Below are 25,757 nucleotides of genomic sequence, written 5' to 3'. Positions count from 1 at the left end.
TAGTATGCACTTGGTTTACCCGAGAGATTCCAGAATCTTCAAAACATAGATGGCAGCTTATGGTTGGGTCCTGATGAGAACATTTGCTTACTTTTAAACTTTTCTCTTTTACTCTTAATTTTGTTTAATGTCTCTTCCAAACTCCCTTCTTCCTTTGTCCCTTTTTCTCTTTCATTTGTTCTTTCGCTGTTATTATTATTGTTATTTTTCGTAAGATTGGATATATTCTAGTCTTATGAAGGTATATATAAGGGCAGCTGATTGATCTGGGGTAACTTAGGAGTTGGGAGGAGCTCAGCTATTTTGATCATGTAACAGCTATTTAGAAAATGTAAAGACTTCTAGTTTCTCATAGTACTTTGATTTTGCAGATTATTGCTGTCCTACCATGTAATACTGCCTGCGTTTTTCTCTATTCCTCAGGTAAGGGAACTCTGTTTTATTTCTCACCCTCAATGTTCATGCACGCATGCACGCACACATGCACACATGCGCACATGCACATATCTACACATGCATGTATGTATATGTATTCGTTAATATGCTATGCATATAAACATACATTTATGTATATTCATTGGTGTACATGTGTGCTACTTCCATGCGTCCATGTGTGTGCGCGCACACACAATTTTTTATTTTTTTGGGGATAAAAGAACCTTTCATTAAGAAAAATGTACATTCATAGCTGTCCCAAAGTGAGACAGCTACTACTCATAAGCTAGAAGAAGCTGAAAAAAACACACATGATAGCTGCTCTAGGGAAGAAAACTAGTACAACAAAACTAAAAACAGTGAAAGAACACTTATAGCTGCGATGCAGGGAGGAACGGAAGAAACAATAAGCATCCACAGTGGAGTGTCCATAGATCTGAGAGTTACAGGCATGATATAAGGACCACAGTGCCCAATAACGACACCAACTGAAAAACTGAACATAGTCTGGGGTAGTGGAATATCTCCAAATAACCAAAACTGCTTGCCAAAAGCAATGCTAGCAAACCGAGCTCGCTCACGCACGCACACGCACCCCCCCCTGTCATGCACACATGCATACACATATGAATGTACACAGATGTACATATCAACACACCCTTTGAGTTTTCATTTTCATGCAAAGAAAAGCGGATTCTTTATGCATCGATGGTGGTTATTGGTTGGCATGGAGTAGGTTATGTTCCTCTAGTGACTCAGGACTAAAAAATGCTGTCATTGCAGGAACGGCAACAGCATGTGCAATCTGCAGAGCGAGTTCTTTGCATACTTGAGAAAATGTATCCTGACAGCTTTTTCTTAAGGTGATGTAGGACTCAGGAGCACACACGTTTGTTTTATCTCTCTTTCAGAATGATGCAATTTTCAATGCAAGGTTCTGTTAGAATCTATTTTATTAGGATTTGAATATCTGCAGCTTCTTTACTGCTTTCATATTCCTCTATTGTAGCTTAGATCAAGAGTTGTTGCTTTCTTTCAATTGAAGCTTGGCAACATCGCATAAAATAGGATGCTAGGTGAAAACTATTACATTTGGAATGATCAGAAATTATTTTTGACAAACATTCTCTAGCAAGGAGCATGTGTTGATACACAGGATTGACAGCTATAAAAGATTGGAAATAATAATCAGACTGTGGCCTAGCTGGCATATCTTGCTCATGGCTTCTTTCCAGAATGAGTTAACACATCAACATGACTTTGGTTTGTGTTGTTTCGTGAGTGATAAAGCTTGGTTTCATAAAAGTAGATGCTATGGAATATGCATGCTGATTGTCATAGACACAAATTAAAGGCAGGCAAGGGAAGATATCGAACATCACACTCTTAGATCTTATCAGAAAAAACTCTTTATAGCTCAGACAAGCAATGAGGCCTTTCTTCTGTTACACCAGTCCCTTTTGTATTGCAGGTTGCTTCTGATATCAATAGGGCTCCACGCTATAGTCAAGAGCCATAATAGACTCCCCCCCCGAAATGCATATTGTACTGTTGATGATGTACAATTGCCCGAGTTTCAGACATGTTTCTTCTCCACCCACAAGCTCTGATGATAGGACAGACTTCGTTTACAAAGATCTGCACATTCAAGGCTATAGGACAGCCTCGTCTTCACGATTCAAGGCTATAGGACAGCTTGCTGCCTGTTGCCCAAAGTTAGTAGCGCCCTCCTGATTCACTGGTTTTCCTGCTAAAGAGATTTCTAAATATGCTCAAGCTTGCTGCCTGTTTGTCAAATTTTGCAGCTCCATCTTTGATATTTCCCATAGAGATGAATAGATTGCCTGTTTTCATGTGATTGCAATATTAACATTCCTTGTAAAATTAGACGTTAAAAGATTTTGCTTGTAATGAGCCTATTGCATAAGGGCGACCTCACTGAAGTTAATCTCGCAGTACCCTTCGCGGGAAGATATAACAGTACCGTTTGGGGAAAGTTTGATAGTACTCTCTAAGTGGGAAGGTATGATTTCATAGTATTGTGCGGGGGAAGTTAACCACATCCCTCTTGAGCTCCCTTATACCACTATGCACACTAGACTGCAGACTGGCTTTACAAGCTATGGCATGACGCCTAATGCCTAGGATGTTGGCTTAGAGCAAAGGATGGGGAGAGATACAAAGATAAGTAGGCAGACTCAAACAGACCATAGGACAGGATGGGAGGGTGTTACAAAACCAGGCTATTAGAAGTCTTTGCGTCAACTCGTAGATCTTGATGAGGTGATAATTTAGAGCTAATCGGCTCGTAAAACATACTAGTAGTAATTATATAATTAAGCTATCAGGTTCTAGAGTGGACTAGGTGCTAATTTAAAGATATCTTAAGCTAATCTGCGCAAAAAGAACAAATCAACGACAAAAACCTAGCTTTCAGGGTGGCGAGTCATTCTAAGGTCAGTGGTGCCTTGTTCCACCTGTTGCTATTGTCTCTTTCGTGCCCATGATCCTTCCTGGACATTGCAATTCACTTCCTACAGATATTCTCAGGCTACTACCTTACTCCATCAGTTGGAAGCGTCCTCTTTGCACTCGCCTACCCTCCTGCTGATTTGTGATGGCTGTTTTCTGGAGTTCTAAGCTTGCTTGGAGGTCATCAGGAGCTTGAAAGCTGCTCACCTAACTTTCTATGCCTGCTCCACACCTGCCCTTTGTCAGATTCACGTGTTTCCTCGATTATTCTGGAGCTGTTGAGCTAGTGCCCTTGCGTGGTGACTTCTTGTGCACAAGATGATGTATCTGGGGGGAAGTAACACACTGCAATGAAAATTGGGCATGTATTTGGTAGCTGAACTCGCACCCACAGTCCACATATGTCGTGCATGCTCCTCTCCCTGGATCACAGATATGAGTGGTCTCGGTCGTGCTCTAAAAAGGACAGCCACGCCTCACGACCACCGTATCCCACTATCCCCCCTCATCTCCTTGCTATGGGCCGATTCCCAAATATATCCTGTCATTGTCGGCAGCCCTCTTTCTGGGCTTTCATGGGTCTCGGTGTAGAAGATCATGTCTCTGTCGGTGTATGGTATTAGGATCGGACCAAAGGGTGCCATTGCAATTCCACACTGCTACTTTACCCCTTTGTGCACCTAGCCCATTGGTCCGACACCATCATAATTCCACATCCTCTTTCTCCCCCTTGTCTATTCTTTTTCAGATGATCATTTTGCCATCTCTGTAGGCAGCTCATTTTCCTGCCTCTCTTGCTGCCATTACTCGTACCATTCCCTCCCTCCTGTGTTCCTGCTGTAGGAGAGTGAGGTTGTCATCCAAGTCTATCTTTGCCCCTTTTAGAGTTGCCCTCATGGTCATGAGGGTAGATCTCTCCATGACAGTCCGGAGTTTCAGCACTAAAGGTCTTCTCGGTGTCTCCCCCTTACCTACCCTCCAAGCTGTCTCACACGTGAGATTGACACCCATCTTAGTGAACTAAACTTGGGCATCTATAATTGGAGTATTTCCCACTGTCAAGCCTCTTACCAGCACGTTCAATGCTTTGCTGGCCCTCCTTTTCTTTTCCTTGAGAGTTTCTGAAATGAATTCCTGCTTAGGGTCTGCTGCTCCCTTTTTAACTACTGTTGTCCATTCAAGCATCTATTCTTTCCTTTTAGTGAGCTGTTGTGTAATTAATGCATGTTTGCCATTCATTGTTGCCTGCATGGCAGCCTTCTTCCTCTTGAGAGTTGCATTGTCTGCTCTAAGTTCCTCCATGGCTTTGCAGCCCCCTTTTGAGGTCCCTTGCGTATCTCTCATTTGCTGTAGTTCAGTCCCTAGTGCTGTATCTTGTCGTTGAGGCTGGTTCTCTCAGTTGCCCATCCTACTCTCTCTTTTTCCCACTCTTCATGCTTTGCCTTTTCTTTCCTCCATTCCTCTGTTAGAATTATAGATATAATTCAGCAGTGACCAATGTAATTTAATAAGCTAGTTAGGGGCACTTTTCCCTCTTTAAGAGGTTTTTCCCCCTAACCGCAGTTAGTTCACTAACTATGGTTAGTGACTACTAAGGTTTTGTCACTAGGACAAAACCTTATCTCTAACTCTTTCAGTTGTACTCTCACACTCTTCATTGCAACTAAGCTTTCAAGCTTTCAGCTCTCAGCTCACTCTCTTGCTCTCTCTCTCCCCCAAATCTCACATTTGGTATCAGAGCAGGTTCAAGAGCTCCGTGCTCCGTGCTCCCTTCACCTTCTGCTGCATATTCGCCTCCATCACCAGCCCACAAGCTTTTGCTTCATCTCCATCGTCGTCCGTACAGATCGTCCGTACAATCTGTACGGACGGTTTACGTACAGTCCCGTACTGCACTTGCGCCACTCGTCCGTACCTGCTCGTACTCTGCCGTACCTACCGTACCTGCACATTTCGTACAGCACGATTGCAGCATTGTGGTCCGTACGTTCGCCGTACTTTGCGTCAGCGCCGTAGAGCTCGTAGATGCAATCTTGTCCTTGTACTTGCTTCCGTACAGGACATTCGGTACAGCTGGTCCATACATCGTTGAGCGTCCGTCCGTACACCATCGACCGTACAGTTGTACGGTTCTTACTCCAAGTGTGTACTTGGCCGTACAGGTTGTACTTGCGCACAAGCTCTTCCTTGCAGGTGATCTTTGGCAGGCACATTTTGCAGACAGCCATTGTTTGGCTTAGTTTTTGGGAGTACATTTGGGGCATCTTGTTTGTTGTAGACATTGCAATCAAGTTGCAGAATTTGCTTCCGAAATTTGGGGCTTTTTGGTTTTGCTTGCAATCTTGCAGACAAAATTTGGGACTTGGCAGATAATTTCAAGCTCGAAATTTGGGGCTTTCAATTTTGCAGTACAATTTCTTGAAGAAATTTGGGGATTTTGTGATTACACTGCAATTTCGCAGTGAAATTTGGGGCTTTTGCAGACAGAGCGCAATTCTTGCAACATTTGGGGCTTTTGATCAATTTGCCCCTTTCTGGTTGCAATTTCGGGCCTATTTTGGGGCTTTTGTGTTGGGTACGCAATATTCAGATTTCTCGCAATTTATGGGATTATGTGAATGGGGGTGAGATCCGACCAGCAGGTATGGCACCTAATACCCCTCCCTAGCAAGGAGGTGGAAGAGGTCGTGCAGAGGGTGCAGCTGCAGAACAAGTTGTTGGTGCAGCTATAGCCACTACTCCAGAGCAGAAGAGATGGGATTCACGGGATGCCTTAGCTTTGTCATGCATCTCTCTTTTAGTGAAAAGATTTATCATTCCGCATATCCGGTCGTGTAAGACCTCGAAGGCAGCGTGGGATATCTTAGAAAGCATGTATGCAGCCTGGAATGATGCAAGGGTATCTTTCTTGAAAAGAGAGTTAAGTAATACACATATGGAAGAGAGTGACTCCATGTCAGTCCACCTCACAAAGCTACAGGATCTCAGAGAGCAATTATTGAACATAGATGAGATTATTCCTGATTCAGAGATGATTACCACCACTTTGAATTCTCTTCTTGAGTCTTATCTCAGCTTTCATACCTCGCTGAACTTATCATTGAGGGGGGGTGCAAATCCTCTCACTTTTCATGAGTTGATAGGACTTCTGCTTCAGGAAGAGCAGACAAGGAAAAACTTGGCGTCACGTGCAGGTGAACAAGCTATGCCCTCAAAGTTCAAGTCAAAAACAAAGGGACAGGCAAAGACATCAGTAAATCAGCCTTCCAGTGGGTCAGGACAGGCTTCACAAAAGGCTAAAAATGATGCAAGGAAGCCCAAGAAGAAGGGTTTTTGTCATTACTGCAAAAAGCCAGGTCATCACATTGCAGAATGCAGGAAAAGGCTTGCAAAAGAGAAGAAAAACAGATCCGGTATGGCTGTTTCAGATTCAGCTCCTCATGCATCTGACAGTGGGGATGCTGCAGCCAACTTTGTTGGACAGGATTATGCCTTTTTATCTTGCATTTCAGATTCTAGGCTAGCTGCTCCAGATGCTCGGGATAGTACAGCCACTTGTAACGATGATACATATGCCTTTTTGACTTGCAGTTATGACCCCTCTACGGATGCATCAGCTTTCAGTGTCAATGAAACACTGAATACTTGGTATTTTGACAGCGGTGCCTCCAAGCATATCACTTCTAGGAAGTGTCTCTTTACTTCCTTGCATCCTCCTCCCGTTGGTAAGAAAGTCACTTGTGCCAACAACTCGTCATGTTCAGTACGTGGCACAGGAGAAGTTGAGCTTCCTGCCATTGATGGCTCAGTTTTCAGACTTTCAGATGTCTTATATGTGCCTGGTATCACCAAGAATCTCCTTTCAGTGTCCACTCTTAACAGGGCTGGATTTCAGGTCATCTTTGAGGATGACAAATGTGCTGTCCGAGACAGGGAAAATGATTATGCCTTGAGATTATCTGGTACTCTGCTGCGTGGGCTTTTTCAGCTTGATCTTTTTGAGAAAAGAGCAGCCCATGCTCTTGCAGTTTCTACTCCTACTGCTGCCATGCAGAATGCAGAATTATGGCATGCCCGATATGGCTACATGCATTACAACAGCTTGATGACGCTTCAGAAGCACTCTATGGTTGATGCATTGCCACCTCTTGAGATACCTCCTCCACATGCCTGTGAAGGGTGCATTTTAGGCAAAATGCATAGATTCCCCTTCAAAAAGGATGGTTCAGTTAAAGCTGTCCGCAAATTACAGCTTATACACAGTGATGTCTGTGGTCCCATGAGGACTCCATCATTGGATGGTCGTCTCTACTTTGTTACTTTTATTGATGATTACTCCAATTTCACTTGGGTCTTTGGACTGAAGCGCAAATCAGAAGTGTTCATGGTGTTTAAACACTTTTCAGCCATGGTTGAAAATGAAACTGGACTCAAGATACAGACATTGCGCACAGATAGAGATGGGGAATACTTGTCTGCAGATTTTGATGCTTTTCTGAAAGGCAAGGGTATTGTGCATCAGCTCACAATGAGGCTGACCCCTCAGCAAAATGGCAAAGCTGAGAGGAAAAATAGAACTCTTATGGAGATGGACAGATGTATGCTGTGCCAATGTCATCTTGCTTCAACATGTATCCACTTGCTTGGTACTATTTCTTTTTGTTTTTCAATAGTATGCTTATTAAGAAATGAAATGTTCCTACTGTTCAGTTACGGACAATGGGGACTAGGTCTCGCATTTGAGGGTGGACCCCCTTGCTTGGGGTTATGGGCATTAGTAACCCACAAGAGTGATGGCCTCTCTTTGAGAGGGACATCTGGAAACCACACCCCACGTGAGTACCCAAACATGGGACCAATCAAATGCACAGATTGCATACCGACCTAGGAACCATTCAAGAGAATGTTCCCTGAGCTTTGGGTGTGGGCCTGGCAGCATGCCAAGAGTAATGGAGATACAAGATAAGACGACAAACAAATGAGCTCAGTATGGCTCAATTATGACCTTAGAGTACGTCAATAGATAGTCTAAGTTGTTAGGAACCCGTGGGTGCGATCAGAATTGAATTCTGACAACTTTGAAATTTTAGGGTTTTTGGGAGTGACGTGGTAGCTGACACGTGGCAGACTGCCACATGGAATCTGAGCTGGCAGGTCAGTCCACCTGTCCCACACATGTGGCAGCATGCATGGCAAGTGGCAGGGCATGCAGGCCAAGTGTTTGGCCCCAAATCTGGTAGATTTGGGGCAGGTTGTGGGCTGTCCTCTTTGGGACTGCAGCCCACCAAAAATCTGGGACAAGTGTCCACCTTCCACTCTAGGCCTGGGGGGGGGGGGTTGAGCCTATAAAAGAAGGCCTCTCCCCTTCATTCCTCACATGAAAAATTCGTCACTTTTCTTCTCCCTCCTTTTGGATGATGCAGCAGAACCTCTCCAGCTCCTTGGGTGCAGCCAGCTTCTCCCCAGGCCACTCTCACCTCAGCAGCACTCTCTCTCTACAACAGCACATTCTCTCTCTAAAGTTCCAGCCCCTCCTCTTCAGAAATCTGCCACCTCTCAGCTCTTCTGGAACAGCAGCAGCATCCTCTCTCCTTTTCCTAGCCTAGAGCAGCCACAGCCCTTTTCTCTCTCCTGCTGCAGTCTTTCTCTCTCTGCTGCAGTCTTTCTCTCTCTACTGTTCCAGCCCATTTCCCTTGCAGAAATCTGCCTTTCTGTGCACCTCTGGAACAGCAGCAGCTCCTCTCTTACGTCCCCTCTCTTGGGATCAGCATTGGCACTCTCTCTCTACAGCTATCACTCCATAAAAGCTTTCTCTCTCTAGCCTACAGGCTGTTTTTCTAGGCTGTTCTCAATCCAGCCCCATTTCCACACTCTCCTCACCCAAGGTAGCTTCAGAGGCATCAAGGACTTCATCTACAAAAGGGTCAAGTCACGAAGGAAGCCTGTATTGTCAAGTTTATCTCATTTACAGCACTATTTCATGTTGTTTCTACTATCTTTCTAGAAACTAGTGCCAACTACATTTTAAATCGGGCTCCCACTAAGGCTTTGAAAACAAAAACTCCCTATGAGGTCTGGAATGGGAGAAAGCCTTCAGTGGATCATTTCCGAGTCTTTGGATGCCTTGCATATGCTCATGTGCCAGTTGAATTTCGGCATAAGTTGTCAGGGAAATTAAGTGCATATTTGTTGGGTACAGTGCAGAAAGCAAGGGGTACCGTCTCTACAATCTTGCTACACCCAAGATCATTGTCAGTAGAGATGTGATATTTGCAAAAATTTCAGCTCACACTCAAGCTGAATTTCATATGCCTTCTTCTTCAGAGGATGTTTCTGAGGGGTTGCTACCCATTGCCTTGGTTTCCCCTGCTGATATTTCTGATGCAAATCAGAATTTACAGCCACCTCCTGATGCTTCAGTTTAGCCACAAGATGTCTTGCCACCTCCACAGGCAGTGGAACAGGTGGTTCAGCAAGAAATTGCTGACATACATGCAGCAAAAACAGTCCCAAACTGGCTGTTACAGACTCTCAGGGAGAGTAAGATTGATGCTCCATTACCTGGCAGGACTCGCAGTGCAGCAAGGCACATGGAAGGTGCTAATTCAGTGGAATCAGCATATGCAGGTACTCTTCTCGATGAGGAGGAGCCTGCAACATTCGAAGAAGCAAAGGACAATGTGCATTGGATGAATGCCATGCACGATGAGTTGCAGTCCATTAACAAAAATCAGACTTGGGATGTTGTAGACTTGCCACCAGGTAAACATGCCATTGGCACACGGTGGGTTTCAAAGGTGAAACGGAAGCCAGATGGCTCCATTGACAGATACAAGGCAAGGCTGGTTGCTAAAGGCTATGCTCAGAAAAAGAGCATAGATTATGAGGAGACTTTTGCTCCTACATCCCGGATGACTACCATCCGATCTGTTATTGCAATGGCTGCACATTTTGAGTGGAATGTTCATCAGTTGGACATAAAAACAGCCTTCTTAAATGGAGACTTGTTGGAAGAGGTTTATGTCAAACAACCTCCAGGCTTTGAAATTACAGCAAATGCACTTCAGGTATGCAAGCTAAACAAAGCTTTGTATGGGCTAAAACAGGCCCCTCGTGCATGGTATGCCAAGATTCATGCCTTTTTGACCAGCAAGGGGCTGCACAATAGTCCTACTGAGAGCACCCTCTACATCAAGATGGATGGGGGGGAAATTTTAGTCATCCTTCTTTATGTCGATGACTTACTGCTCACAGGGTCCAATGAAGATAATATTGCAGATTTCAAAGCTGATTTGCAGACCACCTTTGACATGTCAGATTTGGGGCTGCTTCACTTTTATTTGGGGATCCAGTTCTCTCAAGAGAGACGTGGCACTGTTATGTCTCAGTCCAAGTATGTGCAGAAACTCTTGGACAGATTTAACATGCATGATTGTAAGCCCATAGCCACTCCCAGGGAGCCGGGGCTGAAACTTACAATGCATGATGCAGGAGAATCAGTTGATGCCACACTTTACAGTCAGGCTGTTGGATGCCTCATATATCTCTGCAACACTAGACCTGATATTCAGTTTGCAGTATCTCAGGTGAGCAGGTATATGCACAGTCCAAAAACTATGCATTGGCAGGCAGTTAAGCGCATCTTCCGTTATTTGCAGGGCACGAAGTCTTTTGGCTTGTTATTTCCCAGGGGGGGTGACTTGCAGATGCATGCCTACAGTGATTCAGATTGGGCTGGTGATTATGACACTAGGCAGTCCACTAGTGGCAATTGTTTCTTTTTGGGTAAATTTTGCATTTCCTGGCTGAGCAAGAAACAATCTACAGTGGCTACCTCATCATGTGAAGCTGAGTACAGGGCAGCTTTCACAGCAATAGTTGAATGTGTCTGGCTGCGACGTCTATTTGCTGATCTTCATCTGTCATTGGAGGGTCCTTCTCCAATTCTCACTGATAGTCATAGTGCCATTGCAGTGGCAAAGAATCCAGTGTTTCATGCTCGCACGAAGCACATTGAGGTTCACTATCACTACGTCAAAGAGAAGTTGCATGCAGGAGAGATCAGTATGATCTTTGTGTCCACACATGACAACGTTGCAGATATTTTCACCAAAGCACTACCACGTGAAAAGTTTGAGGCATTTCGCAGTGCCCTAAACTTATATCCGTTTGGTGATTGATCAGCCTTGTACATGACATTGGCACTGCAGTGGGGTGTTAGAATTATAGATATAATTCAGCAGTGACCAATGTAATTTAATAAGCTAGTTAGGGGCACTTTTCCCTCTTTAAGAGGTTTTTTCCCCTAACCGCAGTTAGTTCACTAACTATGGTTAGTGACTACTAAGGTTTTGTCACTAGGACAAAACCTTATCTCTCACTCTTTCAATTGTACTCTCACACTCTTCATTGCAACTAAGCTTTCAAGCTTTCAGCTCTCAGCCACTCTCTTGCTCTCTCTCTCCCCCAAATCTCACATCCTACTGTATTTTCCCTCCTTGCTTCTTGAATTCATTGTCTTGTCTTGTCCACATGAGCCTTCTCAGCCATTAAAGTCACATTTGTGGCCTCCAAACTATCGGTCCTCTCAATTAGTGCAAGGCATATTTTGTTGAGGCAGGCCAATACATCATTTGTTGTTTTGTGAGCTGTCCCTGACGATGAGAGGGCTTCCATGGCATTATCCAGAGCTTTGTTTTGCCTTTGATGTTTTGGTGTAATACCTACTTCCAAGTTTCTATTACCTACTACCTTTGATCATGATGTTCGGTGTAGTATTGATCTATCATTGACACTATGTATCAGAATCCAGATTCCAGATGCCTTTGGTCTCTGGAGGGCTGAGGCTGGACTCTTTGAACTTTCATGAATCATGACTTTAATACTAATACAAGTTTGAAGTCTGAAGTTTCAATTTGAAGGTTTGTAGCTCTATGTTGATGTAATGTGTACAATGTGTATTTTTCTAAATGTTTTTGAGTAAAATTAGGGTCATGTATGTTTCAGCCCTAGGGGCTGAATAATACATTAATCATACTTCCATACTCGTATGATGTATGCGTATGGTAACGTATGGAAAAAACTATGCTCTCGTCTTTGCACACTTGAGAGTGCATTTATCTATCAATTTACTAATTTAATCCTATTACTTCTTAGAAAAAGCTATACTACAAGAAAATTAATGAAGAAGGTCTGCTCTGTCCTACATGGAAGTCTTTATATATTCCTAATTTTGGCTTTGGGTATGTTTAGGATCCTTGAACATAGAATTAAAATCCAAGGTGGGGAGCTTCATAGCCCATTTTCTTTTTAGTTCCTAGGTATGTTCTGTTTTATCTACTCTTATTAGATACCTGGTTGGTTTAGTTTGGTTTTGCTCTGTGTGTGTGTGTGTGTGCATGCAAAATTTGTTTGTTATGTTTTTGCATGCGAAATCTGTTTATTATGTTTTTACTCCCACTCCCTGATTTATTATAATCATTTTAAATTCAAATAAACAAATAAAAATGAACTAATTAAAACATCACTATAATAATTATTTCATTTGTTTCTTTCTTTTGCTTCACTTCTTCTTCTTTTGGGTGGGTTAGGTTGTGTTGTGGTGGTATGTGCTAATTTAACACACACACACACACACACTCTCTCTCTCTCTCTCTCACACACACACACACACACACACACACACACACACACACACACATGTAGTATTACTTACCTACCTGTCTACCTTTAGATGTAAGAAGTGCATTTGTAGTCTAAATTCCTCTAAAACCATATAGTATTTCTTGTTGAAACTCCTAAGACGCATTTCTAGAAACTTTTCTGCTGTCTAAGATTTTCATTGGGGTTGTGATCTGAGGGCCCTGTGAAATAACCTGCCATGGGCGGACGAAGCTGTTTTGTTCTTTTCCTGAGAGAGTGAGCAAATGAGCAATCTGTTTCTCTCCCCCCAAAAAGGAGGAAAAAGAAGACTCTCGTGATGAGCATCTCAGTCATGCAATGATCTTTGTTCTTTAAATAGTGTTTCCACTCTATGGCTGAGACATCTCAACATACCTTTTGTTTTTTTCTCTCTTTCTCGTGTATAGACAACGGAAATTTCTCTCATGCTTGGGCTGCCGTAGGTGAAACTGTTGCTACACTGTATGGTGGTCCTTGGCTGCCCACCACCACCCTTCGTTTTATTAATTTGACCTGATTGCTAAGCTGATTCTTGACAACCTTCCTTATGAACTGTTCTAGAAACAATGGTTTCTTTGCATACTCATTATGAGTTAGTTGAGGCACAAAACTACTGTTTCCGGATGTAGAGTGCAAAATTCTCTGTGGAATGTTTGGAGTTATTTTGTTGTTTGAAATGCTTGTGATATGAACTATGTTTGTCTGCTAGACAACAAGCTATTAATTATCCAATGATATCATTGAATAATACAAATGCTTGTAATATGTCTTCTAGGTATGCAGCCTCGAATGAATTTTGTGATAGTTTTTGCTTTGCTGCAGTTTTTACAGAGGTCGTTTGCAGAGATTGAAGGGGGATTTGGATGGCTCTATTCAATTTTTTATGAGACTAGAGGAGGTGAGTCTTTGTTGATGATGTCTCAAAGTTAGTTATGAGAAACCTTACCATTCTGTAACTTATCATTCTGTAATTCAAAAGTTTCCTTTGCCTAGAATGTGTATGAAATTATCTTGACTCTGTTTTCCGCAGGTTAAGTGTTTTTCACATCCCTTATAGCCAACCAACTTACATATTTGCTATTAAACAGTCATTCCATCCTCTCCCAAAGACTCTGGTCTCCATTCTTAACAATTCCATTTTAACAGTACATACTCTGTCTCTCTCTCTCTCTCTCTCTCTCTCTCAATCAATCGAATGCTTTCTCTCTCTCTCTCTCTCTCTCACACACACACACACACACACACACACACACACACATTTTTTGAAAAATGAGTTGCTTTATATTACAAAATCATCATCCTAGAATAGGACGATGAGAAATACATCAAGATAAAACCTCAATATAAGACAGATATACATCATGATCTATGCACGCACGCACGCAAGAAAAAACTCCTTATGTCATGAGTTGTTCCTGCCATGTGATGTATCAAATGTCGGACATAAGTAGCCCAAGATCCTCATGGGCACAATGGTTGTCTCACGGGGACTCTGCAACATATCTGAGATCTTCCGCTTCTGTCCTTGAGTCCTTGATGAGGGGTTTACTTGTGATTTTGAGAGAGAGAGAGAGAGAGAGAGAGAGAGAGAGAGAGAGAGAAAGGGGGGGGAGGGATTTTAAGGTCTGTGGAAGTCCTATGAGACCAAGCAGAATCACAAAGATCTAAATATAAACTGAAACTGAAACTGAAAATAGGAATACACTTTAAATGTGTGTAGCATGTGCGTAGCCCCTATTAAGGATCCTGTGTTGTATTAGCCATAAGTGATTGGAGCTCTGTGTGGGCCTGATGGGGGTCCCATGAGAAATCAGTCTGTCTCGATAATTTCCCACACTGCCTTAAGTTAACAACTACAAGATGTCACATGAATAGTCGTCATTTCTGTTCTTTATTATAATTTCGAGATCTTCTGTAGGTTTTTGTTTGTGGCAGCAGCAGAATTTTCACTCATTCACAAATTTCTATGTTCTTTATTTTAATTTGGAGATCTTTTGTAGGTTTTGGTTTGTGGCAGCAGCAGAACTTTCACTGATCTACAAATTTCTATTGTATGTGACTGCATAACATTCAATTGGCAAAGGGACAATTCGAGCCACATGGAATTCATAGAGATTGTAGATAAAGCTTTAACTGTAGCATCTCATTATTTCATACATCAGCTTGTAAACAAATCCCAGCAATGATTACCACCAAGGTATCTTTGTAAACAGATGGGAAATTTCTAGTGCTAGCCTTCATCATGGCTGAGTTTGACCTTCACCTCCGGAGTGCCGACTGAAACTCAGTACGAAGACTTTGTATAAATGGATGCTCAAGTATGTGTGGGTGTGTGGATTTGTATGTGAGAGCATACTTTTATACTCTGGTCTACACCCACTGTTGGGCGCTGATGACGTCAGTGGGGATGTCATAGTAGCTAGTCCTTGCTATGCGTGATGGAGTTTATGGTTTTCAATCTTATGAGTGACTCTCGTGAGATTGAAACTGCACTATGTTGTGTTTTTAGAGGATGAGTTTGGGAATGTTCCTGGATTCATCTAGGTAGATGGGAAATTTCTAGTGGGTCTCTTCACTGTCATTGCCTGAATTTTTCTTCAGAAGATGAATATATGGTTTAAAACGACCTGTAAAGCTCTCACAAGTTGACAAATTGCCATCACAAAACTTCACATTTCATGACTAGGAAGACCTAGCGAGCCGTCTGCTCTATCTATGTGCCCTAGGAGACTTCAATGCTTTTAAATATACTACTCATAAGCTGCTTTTTCCACAGGTAAGCCTAATGCCGTTTACTGTTTTGACTAAAGCACAAAATGGCATGTCTGATTTCCAGGGTTTGAAATTGCCTCCTGAATCAAAGTTTTTCAAGTTGCGTCATGCTTGGGTTTATGAACTGGGTGTGAGCTACATGTTGCAGCTCAAAGTGAGTTATTGCAAGATCATGCCATTATTTAGGAGCTGCTATCATCCTGTTCCTTCCCAATTCTAGCAAAATAATATAGTGTCATTCTTTTTAACATTTTCTCAACACTGTTCATGGATTGAAGTGGGAGGATGCGAGAAAGTGCTGGGCTGAATTAGAGCATGACAGTGTCTGGTCCCGAGCATTTTTTGCTTACATGCATGTCAGTATTTTACCTCTCTCTTGAATTTTAATACCCTCATCTATGCAGTTTTATCGTACTTTTATGTAGTTTTTTCTGATCCAAGGGTTAAGTTTCAGGGTGTTTGCCTTTCAATGCAAGGGAAGGAGAGCAATGCTGCTTACGAGTTTGGTAAGGTCTGTGTTTAAGCACATTCTTTCAAAGAGCATAAGACATTGCATTTATGGGCAATGAAATCAGTTTAATGAGATACTTCATTTAGCATTGAAATCGTAACGATAATGCTGGGCGTGTCAAGCCGTAGATTTTCCCAACTTGCTTGGAATGCATCACATTTTTTGGTTTTGTTTGACCTTATACACTTTTTAAGTTTAGAGGAATTGATTTATGTTTGTGTAGGTTCAAGGGCTCATGCGAGGAAAAATGTCAGGACGAGTATTGGCAGAAGAACAATATGTCTCAAGAAAGGTCAGCGTACATGCTTAGAAATAACAAATCAGAAATAAATAAAAATTGCCATGTAAAGGATGGCAGACTGCTAGGGTGTGGGTGTTATCTGTCAGCATACAAGGACATCTTCAGATCCTGCTTTTTTAGCTCGTATTACTGATGTAGTGGTTGGTTTCTTTTCTGACATTGACATGCTTATATGTTGAGGATAATTTCTTTTGCAACAGGTGAAGGACCACCTTCTAGATACTGAGGAAGGTGTGAAGAGTTTTCAGGGCCGTATTAGTGGAGTTGAGTTTCTCTATTTGTGGAACTCATTCCCACAGGTACAACTTTTTGCATTATTGGAAGGGTTACGTTTCAGTTTCTTTTCTGAGAGCTATTCTAGTAACTTGATGACAAAGATATAAGGGTATCTCTAAAGGGTTCCAGTGTGTGTCTTGAGAGTCAGGAAGTAATGCTTTATTAAGACTTCTCATTATGAAGCAGGAAGTAATCGTTTATTCCAGCGCAAAACATGGTGCCTGTATACATGTAAAGCACTTCCCGGATTGCAAAGCTAGATGCCTCCTAGTGTGCTCGAGTGTAACATGCATGCTGATGAGAATCTGGAATCTATTGTTGGGTTGGGAGCGATTGGCCCTAAGAAGCACACCTAAGAAGAAGGACAAGGTCCCTAGGTGGTACCTGACTTTCAGACTCACCATTGTCTAGGCTGAGCTGTTCAAGCTCTTCTTAAATAATATCTACATCATCTTTTCCTGCTGCTCATTATTTACCTGCCCAAAAGGGCTATCATCCTCGGGAAAAGTTCACATCTACAATGACTTATTGTCTTGTATACTTTTGATTGATCACTGTATCCACAACAAAAATGCACTTTGTATTTTGATTGATCACTGTATCCACAACAAAAATGCACTTTGATGCTGTCATGAAGCTTCCTTCTCTTGTCCTTGGGCAGATGTGGATAAGTGGCACAATCAAATACTTTCAGATGTGCAATACTGGGCTCGCCTCCACTCCAAGCCTACTGTGGTGTCACGTTCCTGAATACCTTTGTGAGATAAGCTGTAGTTATAGCTTCCTCCTACAATCTCTTAGGCACTTGCCTTTCCTCCAAAATGCTTCTTGCCATGTCAAGGAAGGTTCTATTCTCTCTTTTACTTGTACCATTTTACTTTGGGGTCTAAGGGGGGGTAAATACCCTTATGCCAGGTAACTCTCACAGCATATAAACTCTGGGAAAGTCTCTGGTCTGGAGCACTGATAAAACCAACATGGAGGATCTGGGGTTCTACTTAGAATGCCTTTCGGATGGCCTCATTGATCTCTTGTATTTTGCTACCAGATCCCCTCAAGTGGGCGAGTGCTCACAGCCTATCCCCGGGTTGCTGGGGTAGCTCACTCCACCGTGGGGTCCCCTGCTTTGCGTATCGGCGTGATGGTGGTGGTGCGCTAAGATTGCGGCCAAGACCTCCTGTTGAAGCATACCATGTATACAACATATGAAACTTGCACAGTCCTTGGAAGATGATAAAATGCATGTCACATATGTAGCAGCGAGAGCTATAGACTTGTGGCTGTTCGTGAGCTATTCATAGGCCCAAGATAAGGTTGTCAGATGGGAACAGTCATTGCAGGTTTGGTCATCGGCAGTACAATAGATCAGGCCCACACGTATAGTCTGCAAAGGATAAGTTGATAGATTACAGAAAACATCTTTGCACCGGTGGCTGGTTTGGATGAGGCCATTCGAGAGATGTTGCCACACCCTCATCATTCTCCTTATCAATGATGATCCCCTTCTTTGTTGAAGGGGCCAGCCATTATGGGCTGAGGTAAGGGCTCTGAGTGCTGTACAAAGAAACTCGAACTCGAACTCGAACTCGGACTCGGACTCGGACTCGGACTCGGACTCGGACTCGGACTCGGTGATCGACTATGTAATCAGGGAGATGTGATTGACTATCAGCTGTTAGCTATGATCCTAGTGCCATCGCAGCCCTCCGATGGGATATGTGGCCTTTGTGATCTCTGGTTGCGGAGGCCATATCAAGAGTGACACATCGTTCTGACGATACCGTCTGAGTAGAGTTGAGGTAGGCTGGACCTTCATCGTGCGTGCTTTGGTAAGCCTCCTGTGTGTGGTCTCTTTGTCTCTCGCTCCACAACTCCCCGCCGTCTCTTCCCATTGATCCACTGCACTATGTCCCGGGACTGACTCAAACGTGTAGAAGTCTGTGACATGTCGTCCTATCTAGCTCTGTTCCCTGTCCACAGTCACCTCTTGCTGTCTGATTTGTCTCATCAGGGTTTCTTTGTGTCATCGCATCTCGATCAGGTAGAGACCAATGCAAACCTGATCATGAAAGTGGATCAGCCAAGAAAGAGGCCCAAAACCATGCCCCTCCTGAAAAGGGTAGTAGCAATGATTGAAGCTTTTGAGATTGTGCATAGCCACGGCAGGATGGAGTGCCTTTGAAAGGTAATGATTTTGTTGCAGCCATCGGCTGAGGATCGGCCTGCCTAATGGTTGTGATTTAAGCATCTCTCGTTAGTCTATCTTGTGCAATGGGATTATCTTCTATGTCAGCTGTTCTTGTGGCCTCTTGCATATGCTTCCACAAGTCTAAAGTTATCTCAAGGGTTTTATGCTGATTGTAACACTACTATCAGAACATTCTATGTAAGGCATCTTCCTTGTTCATTATTCAAGAATATGGTACCCTGTGTAGTGGATGCGGTCAAGTTTTTTTTGCTTAAGAGAGGTCGAAGGGTGCCACACACAGTTCGATAAAGGTGCGAAAGCCTCTTTGATAATTCATTCAGCCAGAGTGTTTTAAATTGACAGTCTGGTTTTCATTATAAAGGTTCGTGGTGCATGTATGACAATTTCTACTTTTTCCTGCAAGTGAACTGGTCTTTAAGGCCTTTTCCTTTTTCATTATTCAAGAATATGGTACCTTGTGTAGTTGATGTGGTCTAGTTTTTTTTGATTACTTAAGAGAGCTATAAGGGTGCCACACACAGGTGGATTAAGATGCGAAAGCCTCTTTGATAATTCATTCAGCCAGAGTATTAGAAATTCAGTCTAGTTTTCATTATAAAGGTTTGTGGTGCATGTACGACAATTTCTACTTGTTCCTGCAAGTGAACTGGTCTTTAAGGGTCACCAGCCGGTAGAGTTACCAGGGGACTCCTTCTGGAATGGGGGAATGCCGTTCCATGAAGGAAGGGAAACTGGAACTGTCCGTCCGGATTGTGAGGGGGACATGTTCCCCCATCCCAGAACGCGTTCCTATGCAGTTAATGGCGTTCTGGGATGTGGCACAACGCACGACTGGAAAAACAGGCCGAAATTGGGCATCCGGGCCCAGTTCTGTGCTCTCACTGCCTCAGCCCTCGTTACAGCTTATACTACCCTCAGCCTCACTACACTCTCTCCTACTGGCTCAGCCCGACCCCACTGTATACTAGTCTCTCAGCCCACCCCGAGCCCACTTCTCTCACAGCCCACCCCCAGCCCGCTTTTGTTTTCATATTTTGGTATAATTCCATGTGATTTGACGGCGTGTCGTATGATGTGGCATCCCCGTTCCCCCCTCCCACCTTCCCGCATCCCGAAATGTTCCCATTCTGGCATTGGACGTTCATTTCCTGGGTAGACCTAATCTCTTGCAACTGTCACTGATGGATTTCTATAATGATTGTTTGTGGGCAGATGCCAGCTGATGAACTCGAAAGAGTAATTCTGATCCTTGAAGAAGCAGAATATACACTTGAAGTTCCATCCAGGTCTGAGGAAACCATGTCAGAAGCAGCCTTACCAGAAGAATGTCAGCAGTCATGGCTTGTAGGTGGAGATGATGAGGTAGTTGATACTTCCTGCTATATCTGAGAGTATATATGAGAATTAGGTTTTAAATTCTTTGCATGTGCCGTTGTCTTTCTTTTCTTTTAGTATAGCATCATGTTTAGTTTTGTTGTTTCCTTGGTTCTTTCTATTTTGTGTGTAATTGATGCCTTCAATAATTCAATGCTAAAAAGAAGAAGTAATAGTCATGTTTGTGAGATTCTGTATGCCGCCTGAATTATTACCTCTTAAACTTCTGTGGTGAAGGAAATCCGCATTTTGTGTAATTTGGCAAAAACAACAACAAGCATCTAGTTATAGCAGCAAATTTATGACTCTCATGTAAACAAGATTATACCTTTTGAAATACTAAGCAAGACATTAGATGTCTTATATTTATCTTTTTTTGAAGTTGCTGTTACAGCAGATAACTTATTACAGCGATTAAGATAACTTATTACAGTATTAAGATAACTTATTACAGTGATTATTAATCTCCAGTCTGATTGCTCCTTCATAGCATCTGAGAGGTTCTTACATGTAATCTGGCCAAAATTCTAAACAACAAGCATCAGGTTCAGTTATAGCAGCAAAATTTATGACTGTCTTGTAAACAAGATTCTACCATTTGAAATACGAAGTAAAACATTAGATGTCTTATCATTTTTTCAATGGAGTTGGTGTTGTAGCAGATAACTTATAACTCTGATTGTTAATCTCCAGTCTGATTGCTACTTGATAGCTTTGAGAGATGCTTACAAGTTCTCATCATCCCGCTTCTGTGCATTCATAGCATGATGATAGTAATTCAGGATACTGTATTTTCTTTTGTTCTCAAAAAATTAACATACTGGATCTTGAAAACAACCGAGTGTCAAGACTGTTTGCTGAACTGAGTTCCCAGCCAGTATTCGATATCGTTCTTGGAGTGCTAAGTGCTCAGGTTTGCTGCGAATGGAATATTGAAGCTGTGTTTTAGTTACAAAGGTTTCAGCAGTAGATGTACATTGGATGTGCATGGCATAGTGGAATAGTGGCCCAGCCACCTCTTTCGGGGCATGGAATTGCCTCCCACTCGAGGCAGAGGCACGAGTGCGAGCCCTCTCTCACTTGAGGGGGCAAGCACTCAAATGATGGAGATTGAGTCTGTGGTCCCAGAGTCTTGGTGGGAGGGTTTGTACAGAGCCTTTGCCCCCCTACCTTGGCATGGGTAGTTTTCTAGGACTAGGGTGCCCTTCAAGATCCAGTTGCTGCATAGATCCACATAAGCCGGCTTAAAATATTCCATTTTAGGCCCTCGGATCCTTCCGTTCTGGAGAGTACAGAGTGGGGCTTGGCGGCCTTCTTCAAACTGAGATAGTTGGAGACCGAGAGATTGATGAGGCCATGGATATGCTCGAGTGGCATGGGATCAAGATTGTGGTCCGGTCAAGCAAGGATTGGACCATTGACCCAATTCTAGTCTCGGTAGAGAAAGGGGCGCGGTGGCGGTCTCTAGTTATGGGAGGGCGCGCCTCCTTAAGAGGTGCAGTGGGATCCGGGAGAGTGGTTTTGGCTTGCACCAGTAGGGTACCCAGAGAGGGTTGAGGAGGTGTCCTTCTTCCTGTATGTGAAACGCATTGGTCACCGCTTGCAGTTGTAGAATGTAGCTTGGACACTCGGTTGAGCAACAGATTCCCTAGAATGTTATCTCTAGATTTTGGTAACGCTTATGGACTAGCCGTAGAGCACAAAGATGGCTGCCCATGGATGTTTGCCCATGGGAGATGCCTCTGTTGCGCAGATAGAGAGATGAAAACGATCCCGCATTGTCTTTGGAGCATGCCGCAAGAGGATTTGGATGTGGGCCCTCTGAATTGTTTCCAGGAGAGAGATGATGAAATGGAACTTCTTTGGGGAATGGTTGCCTAGCTGATGGAGGGGGTTCATGCCTTCTCCATCGATCCAACCTCTTTGGCTTACAGGATCTAGGGTCAGCGGGTCATCTGAGACAAGAGTGACGTCTCCTCGAGAGTGCCCCATGCCTTCGCTAGAGAATAACTTTATGGGAGATGGTGTCCAGCATCACTACTTGGAACATTTGGGTTGCCTATTGCGGTTTTTGATGCGAGGCCACGAGGTGCGCCATTTGGGAGTGTTGGGTGCTAGGATCTCGAACATTCGTTGAGAGACGGCACATTTCTATAAGGGTTGCCTTGGAGGTGTTTTTTATGTATACATGAGGCATTCGCTGGATGTACCCCAGTTGCTAGCCCCTCTTTTAGAGACTAGGCGGTAAGTTGGGTTCTCTGAAAATAGGTTGGTTGGACAATCACTTCTTTTTCTAGGATTTCCTCCTCTATTAGCAACCCATGGTTGACCGATTTGTATAGTCGGTTTTTTCAAGTATAAATAGAAAGTTGTTTCCTTTGAGGGGAAAAAAGGTGCTTGGGCGGATGTGGCATACCCTTTGCTCAGCCTGGCCTGCATAGCTTGTCTCATCTAGGAGAGGACTCCTAGGTAGGTATAGGACACTACAATCTCGATTGGTGTCTTGTCAAGGTGACGGTGTGTTGGTGCCTATGTGTTTAAGATCATAATCTTGGTTTTGATCAATTCATGTGTCCAGATGTCATGGAGTGTGTCCAGATGTCACTGGAGGCCCTCTACGGAAGAGGAGTGTCACTGGAGGCCCTCTACGGAAGAGGAGAGTAAGGCATAAGATAAAGAAAAGGGTTGAATTCCTAGCTTGAGAGAGTCCTTGCAATGGAGAGAATGGCACTTGTGCCATTCCAAGTGCCATTCTTCTATTGCAAAATCATGGAGAATGGCACTCTACCCTTGCAAGGGTGCCATTCTCCCTATTTCTCATGATAGGCACACTATGGGTTTCATTTACTATGAATATTTGAACATTGAATGTGAGTGGGTTTCTCATCTTTTACCTCTTAACCATGGACAGGTTGCATATGTGGAAAGATTAATCAGCGAGATAAGGATGCCGACAGATATGCACCAAAGCTTTCAATAAGATAGAAATCTTATTAAAGTCTTTGAATGACAAAACGGTCTATGAGATTGAAGAAAACCAAATACAATAAAAATAAGTGGTGGAGCCACTAACGTGGGCATTCCCACCTAAGGTTGATGTCTGAGACGAGAGTAACAAATAGAGACAACACTGCGATGTCTTTGCGCACATAGCCTAGCCAAACTATACACATGAGAGCCAAGGGGGGGCATCCCTATCAGTGGGCTGGTCGGTCAACTGCCCATCAAAGTGTTGCGACCTGTGTGGGGGAAATCCACTGGTCGACCGAGGATAGAGGATATGAGCTTGGCCAATAGTGGCTCTTGTGAGGGCTGTTGACGTTGGTGGTGCTCACCGACTACATGTTGAGATAGAAGAAGCAAACGGCATGCCACGTAAGGGATGGATCAGCACTATATGCTAGATGTAGGAGGTTGAGTTAGAGGACCACTTTGCATTCAAATGCTCTGTGTAGTACGAGATATGTGGATGGCACCACTGTCTATTGAGGAGCGAAGTTGGACCTCTCTCAGGTTTCAATGCACATGGCGACCTTATTCTAGGCCCAACGACATAGAGATGAACTCCTTTGAGGAGCAAAGGCAAGACAGGAGGTCCAACTAAAGGACGATTACAAACATCTTTCATCCGGGCCAGAAACCGAAGGGGACACATTGTAGTTGGGCTCCAAAGAGCACAACACAGACTCATCCTCTCCATTGACCACAAATGAGAACCACCTCTTTACTCTTTGACTTGGGAAGACAGACGACATGAGTGACAGTGGCACTTGCTATAGAATGAGCTACCTCTCAGAGACCACAAAAAGATGAGAGAGGGGGCCAGACAGGCTGGCCAGGTTGAGAGGACACTTGCAGTTGAATCTGTGTATAGTTAGGGGCCTTTGAGGTCTGCAGGTAGTGGTCTCTATAGAAGCTGAATTTTATCGAAAGCTTGTGGGGTGCTAGCCAGTGTATGTGTGGAGATGTAGAAGATCCTCTCAGATGTCCTGTTTCAACTCATGATAGGTGAGCGCAAAGCACATTCTAAATCAACATACATCCCAAGTGGGTACAAAGTATGTGCTCTAGTCAGGAAACCTTGAATCGGAAGTCGTAACACTGAGTGATAAATTGTTACTGATGGTAATTGTAAAAGTTATACCTTTCTTTTGAAGGACAACCTTTTGCTTGTGATCACTTCAATTTGTTGTCGTAGAGGCTTATTACTGCTCTCTAATGGTTGCCAAGCATGTCTTCTTTTCATGGCATTCCTACCTTGCTTGCAAAATGTGTGCATGAGCCATTCCCATAATCTCTTTTTTTGTACTTGTTCAGGATGAACCAGAAGAAGCTGAAGACAATTTAGCTGTTTGTAACCTCATCAAAGGAACAGCACTGCGTGAACTAGGAAAACTGGATGCTGCCTCCAATTATCTTGAAAGAATAAGGTAAGATTATTCTTTAAGCATAGGTCTGCTGAAGTATGAACCACGAGGTCTTGAACGATCCTTACAAGGCTTGAGGGATGTGGGAAGACAGGGAAGAAGTGTGCTTTGTGGAGACTGAACTATTTGTATACCCGATGGCTGCATATGAGCGGGCACTATTACTGATGTGCCGCCATTTGGAGAAAGTGTCTGAGAATTCACAGCAGTCTGCAAATTATGACTTTCTTTTGGCGGTAGGTACTTGCACGTTACTCAACTCTAATGTCCATGTGGCACATGACTTCATTGGGAAATGTTCTGTCTCGTTTCTGTCTGCTAAGATGAGCAAGAATGCTTATGCAGGCAAAAAAAGAGCTTGCAATAGCAGAAGGCTTCAAGCAGGACTACAATTTCCTGTGGCGCCTTCTTGGTCGTGTCCATGCAGCTCGTGCAGCTATTCAGGGTCTCATGGGAGAAGAGGTAAGAGTATCATGTTGTTCACCAGAAACTTTTATGGTTCTTTCTTTTGTTAGAGATTCCACCGAGTCATTGATTGCAGGGAAACCCTATTATCGAGAGCACAATTACGGAGGCAGATGGGTTGAATGGCCAGTGGAACGATGATGAGCTCAATGATGAGAAAGTCGATGTTCAAATTTTAAATGGATTGAAGGGACATGTGGAGAGTGAGACATGCTTTTGAGCAGCATAACAAAGTGATATTGCCACAATTGTGATCAGTTTTGTGGCCCTGTATGATACACCTTGGGATTGGCTTGTGCAGTTGTAAAGAGAATGCCGTGATCAAAGCACACCAATTTGTAAATGATGGTTGTGTCACAAAATAATGTCAATTCTTCACTGCTGCAAAATGATGCGGCAATTCTTGCCTGATCATCCATGTAGATGGAGCCATTACCCAAGTATTTTATTATCATTGTAAAATGCAGGTTGTCATATACAAGGAGAAGGTTGTGTTTATTTATTCTTTGGATGAATGTACCATGATACTATAAGCAGATATTGTTGGTTGTAGTCAGAAAACTCTGCCCATATTGAGTTGCTGACAGTAGCAACAGACGCAGCAGCATAAGAAATGAATGTTGACTTTTCTGATATTCAGCTACTGCAGAGTTCCCTTTGTCAACCTTCTTTTATGTCTTATTCGCATGCTCTTGCTTTATTGCGAGTGGATGGCCCACATGCTTTCTCAGGGCTGTGGTTTAAAGTTTTCTAGATCTTAGAAGTTGTAAGTCAAAGGTTAGCTCTTTCACGCTTGCATGCAGACAAGTGCATTCCTACACGTATGCTTATGCA

At 43.3% G+C, this 25,757-nt stretch overlaps 1 protein-coding gene across 2 annotated transcripts in view; it reads left to right on the top strand.

Annotated features, from left to right (window-relative positions):
• Positions 1-25,562, top strand: part of LOC147881001 (uncharacterized) — a 42,015-nt gene extending 16,453 nt beyond the window's left edge. For both annotated transcript variants that reach the window (XM_087369847.1, XM_087369846.1), the window contains exons 7-19: positions 372-423; positions 1,219-1,298; positions 13,411-13,486; positions 15,425-15,514; positions 15,639-15,716; positions 15,815-15,871; positions 16,095-16,163; positions 16,373-16,471; positions 19,870-20,019; positions 24,349-24,461; positions 24,553-24,694; positions 24,804-24,920; positions 25,000-25,562. In XM_087369847.1, coding sequence (XP_087225973.1) covers positions 372-423; positions 1,219-1,298; positions 13,411-13,486; positions 15,425-15,514; positions 15,639-15,716; positions 15,815-15,871; positions 16,095-16,163; positions 16,373-16,471; positions 19,870-20,019; positions 24,349-24,461; positions 24,553-24,694; positions 24,804-24,920; positions 25,000-25,143 — 1,267 coding nt within the window. In that variant the 3' untranslated portion in view covers positions 25,144-25,562. The remainder of the gene's footprint in view (positions 1-371; positions 424-1,218; positions 1,299-13,410; positions 13,487-15,424; positions 15,515-15,638; positions 15,717-15,814; positions 15,872-16,094; positions 16,164-16,372; positions 16,472-19,869; positions 20,020-24,348; positions 24,462-24,552; positions 24,695-24,803; positions 24,921-24,999) is intronic.
• The last annotated feature ends 195 nt before the right edge of the window (positions 25,563-25,757 follow it).

This window comes from Dipteris shenzhenensis, chromosome 31 (genome assembly GCF_047967505.1).
Source record: "Dipteris shenzhenensis isolate YYH24624 ecotype China chromosome 31, Dip_SZ_1.0, whole genome shotgun sequence".
NCBI lineage: Eukaryota > Viridiplantae > Streptophyta > Polypodiopsida > Gleicheniales > Dipteridaceae > Dipteris > Dipteris shenzhenensis.
This window is presented reverse-complemented; position numbering and strand designations above follow the sequence as displayed.